The sequence below is a fragment of the Hippocampus comes genome, unplaced genomic scaffold, assembly GCF_001891065.2.
Source record: "Hippocampus comes isolate QL1 unplaced genomic scaffold, H_comes_QL1_v1.1 scaffold107, whole genome shotgun sequence".
NCBI classification, from domain to species: Eukaryota; Metazoa; Chordata; class Actinopteri; order Syngnathiformes; family Syngnathidae; genus Hippocampus; species Hippocampus comes.
In genome coordinates, this window is record NW_017804846.1 from 40860 (window position 1) to 44825 (window position 3966).

General features: G+C 41.8%; 1 protein-coding gene across 1 annotated transcript in view; it reads left to right on the plus strand.

Annotated features, from left to right (window-relative positions):
• The window catches only part of ldlrap1b (low density lipoprotein receptor adaptor protein 1b), a 43858-nt gene that overhangs the window by 7302 nt on the left and 32590 nt on the right, over nt 1-3966 (plus strand). Inside the window, exons 3-5 of the mRNA XM_019876177.1 lie at nt 971-1083; nt 3148-3262; nt 3764-3836. Of these exons, the coding sequence (XP_019731736.1) occupies nt 971-1083; nt 3148-3262; nt 3764-3836 (301 nt within the window). The remainder of the gene's footprint in view (nt 1-970; nt 1084-3147; nt 3263-3763; nt 3837-3966) is intronic.

Here is a 3966-nt window from a genome sequence, read left to right on the forward strand (position 1 = left end):
ATTTAAGCATAGGGTCGGTAGGTCGAACAAAGTTTTTTTTTTTTTTTTGATCTTTTTTTTTTCCATCAAAAATTTCAACAAAATAACCATAAAACATAAAACAAGAAGACATTGAACCCGCCGCTCCGCGGCCGGCGCCACCGCCACCTATTTAGTTTTCTCCCCGCTCCGGACTCGGGGGGCCGGGGCGCGCCGCCGCCTCCGCCGGCCGCCTCCGCCGTCCTCCTCCGCCGTCCTCCTCCGCCGTCCTCCTCCGCCCTCGGTTTTTACTCGGCCCGTGGTGTTCATCAAATAGTTCGCTGAATTTTTTCGATACATCAATGGATGCTATTTTCTTAACATTACGGTGCGAGCACGCGACTGTAACACAGAAAACGCGGCTTAAACTGTCGTCGGAGATCGCGGCCGCCGCCATGTTTCAAATGTTGTTGACAGACGACAGGGCAAACGACGCACGCGCTCAACGTGAATATCGCGAGTTTGCACCAATGTAAACCCTCTACACAAAAATGTAGAGGGTTGTTTGAAAACAATGCCGACCATAAAGTTTTTTTTCGACGTAGAAATTCTCGATCGGTCGGGTTACCGGAAACACACTACTTTTTTTCTACGCCTAAGTTTCTTTTTGAAATCTTGTTTCCTACTTCGATTTGCCTAAGAGCTACTATTGAATTGATTTGTCAAACAAATCAGGCGATAATCAGGCCTGGGTGTGGCCTGCAAAATTGAACTCAGTTTTCCAAAAATTACGGTTTATCACAGTTAACTTGATGACTCAACAAGGTGATGCAATTACGTTTTCACAAAGGGCCAGAGACCATTATTTAAAACCTGCATTTTGTATTTACTTGGGTTGTTTTTTTTAGATATTAAAATTGGCTGAACGATCCAAAAAATGTGATAAGTATGGAAAATACTTTTTCTTTGTCTCACACTTATGTCGTGGTTTTTATTTTCTTTTGTTGTTCAGGCCAAAGCCAGCGGAAAAAAGCTCCAGAAAGTCACATTAACAGTCTCCCCTCGTGGAATCATCCTTTACGACAGTGCCTCCAACCAGCTAATAGAAAACATTTCCATTTACAGGTCAGTTCTTCTCCTCATGTCATGTCCTGAGTTAATCATTCAACGGGGCGGCTCCAGTTATTGCATATTTTCTGACTTCATCATTCGATTAAAACAAAAGTTTTCATCGCATGCTTCTAGTTCTCCATCATTGGATTGTTGTGTGGGGTCAAGAGGTGTGAGGCGCCAGGGTTTTTGTGTGTCTGTCAGCAGTGTACCTCGCTCTCGCCAGGAAGCAGCACAACAACTGTATGTCTGAGCTTTCATGCAGGTGTGACTGACATGCATGCGTTCTGTCACACCCAAGTGACACAGACATTCCTCCAATTGCCATAGAAATCTTTTGCCTGCCTCAGCCTGCAAACTTAGAGTTGCCCTCAGTTGGCCTCGAGCTAAAGGATCATGCTCAAATGACTACCAAGTTCCATTTTAATGAGTCTGCATAAGGAGAGTTAATCTGGAGTCTTTATTGGAAGGCATTTCGACGTGATTTTTCAGTTTTGAATTTTCTCCACAAACTGTGTTCATTATTTTTCATAAATTTAAGAAATCTGTTCAATTCCTTGAATGACCGTTACTTTTGTTACACCTGCGCAATGAAATTGTGGCCATTGAATTGCATTCCACAATTTTCTACCATTAAATAATACATGGTTTCACCATGATTGTAGTATCAACATGGCACTGCATCACAAATAGGTGTTTGTGCCTGACAAACTATGACAAGTGCTTTGCAGTACACCAGCAATATATCTCTGGTATTGTCAGTCAAAACTGACCATTGGTATCTCCCGAGCAAAACCTTCATTGGTTTGTCTCAATGTTACGGCTGGTTCGCTGCGTTTACGCTGCATGGTTGAAACAACGATTCATATATTTAGCTCTCAAGTGGCACAATTCAAATTCAATTTTACAGCAACTGGATATACTCTTGAAGAGACAGGTTTAATATACCGTTAGGAATTTGTCAGTCATTAAATAAGAACAATTATTAACAACAGTGGGCCAATTATGCTTTGTTTCATTTCATTTTGCTTAAATCAAGGAAGAAGTGGTGTGGGGTGGCAAAGAGTCAGTCCAGACCAGCTAAATGTTAAGTAATGGTTAACATCCAGGGAACTATGTGCTACTTAATCATCTGCACATAAGGTTGTTTCCCGAGCTCTGTTAATATACACACGGTCAATGGATATGTGTCATTTGGAATGTTTGGATTTGGAATTGGGTTGTTGGACCTACAGTATATTGTGAATCAAGCCTAAGTGTAATTGACAGCAAAGCCTTCATTTGTATGTCGCTATGTGGCTGTCAGTGTCAGGCCGTTACTGTCTCAGATTTATACCATCTACTGTATCAATATTAAATCTGATTGATGCACTGTTTGGCATTTTCCAAGTAACATCTCGCACTGAAAAGTATAGTCAAGGCAGAATGAGAAACATGGGCTGAGATTGGATTTATTTTGGTTTATTGAGACTCTACTCTGGGGTCTGAGTATTTGTTAGCAGTTTAAGTGCAATTTTGATTGTCATTTAGTGCAAGTAGTAGTTCTATTCATCATCTTGAACATAGCTATCACTTGACACTGTCAAAACCTTTTGAAATGTATGCAATAATCTCAACAGGATGTGAAGACATAAAGCAGCTTGCCATCTGAGATTTACTGCCTCATTAGTCTCTAGGAACTTGGATGATCAATAAAACAAATTGATTGGACTGTTAGACACGGAATTTCCCAAAGCCCCCATTGCAAACATTTGCCACTAAATCTCATGAGGGCTTGCTCCAATTCTTCCAGCCAACCTAGGCTCCTTTGCTCTTCTAGATTTAAAATTGGAATACTTTTAGCTTCATCTTTATGAATTGTTGTGATAAATTTCCAAAATCTACATTGAGATTCACAGCTCTGACAACTCAAGCGAACCCCCTCCCCCCAAAAATCCAGCATTTGAATAAAGACGCTCTTCTAGCATTTGAAGCGCAAGATTGAAACATTTACAGTAAATTGTGTCACTCTGCTAACATTCTGATCTAGTTAGTGCATCATTGCTTTTCATGGTCCTCAAATTGTCTTGTGTTTTTCAGAATATCCTATTGCACAGCAGATAAGATGCATGACAAAGTGTTTGCCTACATCGTCCAGAGCCAACACAATGAGGCACTCGAGTGTCATGCCTTCCTGTGCACAAAGAGAAAAGTGGTAAGCAGATAAGACCGTGTATGCTTTCAGTGCAAAGCAATTCCAAAGTAGATTCGTGGTAAAAAATTTAGGTAGTATCTAATCACCTTGTCTCTTTGACAAGTTAACATGCAAACATTCAGTCAGAACTGAAGAAAGATGTGGAGGGAGGACAAGAAGGGAGGCTAGGTTGTCATCATTCTCTCATTCCCTAGAGGTTCCCGATCAAGTGAGCCCCACCCTCTTCCTTCCCCTCACTTATGTAGTTCTTGCCAAAATGCTCCTCCCAGCTACCTAAAACAGGTCATGGTGTCTCTATTTTCATGGCAACGGTCACGTTGTTTATGTTCCTTTAGCTCTGTGCCTAAATATCCATACTGCCGATTGAAATGAGTTATTATGTAAGAGTTGTGGTTTTTCTTCCGTTTACTCATTTCCCTTTTTTGTGTGTGTGTGTGTGTGTGTGTGTGTGTGTGTGTGTGCGCGCGCGCGTGCGCGTGCGCGCGCGCTTCCCCACAACAGGCACAAGCAGTAACCCTGACAGTGGCGCAGGCTTTCAGAGTGGCATTTGAATTCTGGCAGGCGGCCAGGGAAGGTATGCATGGCTTCCTTTCCCAGACTCGAAGCAGTATGACCGATGAGGGGAAATGATTTTCTCATCTCCCCCTTCCCTCTGCGGTCTTTTTTTTTTTTTTTTTTTTTTTTTTTTTTTTTTGACATTTTGG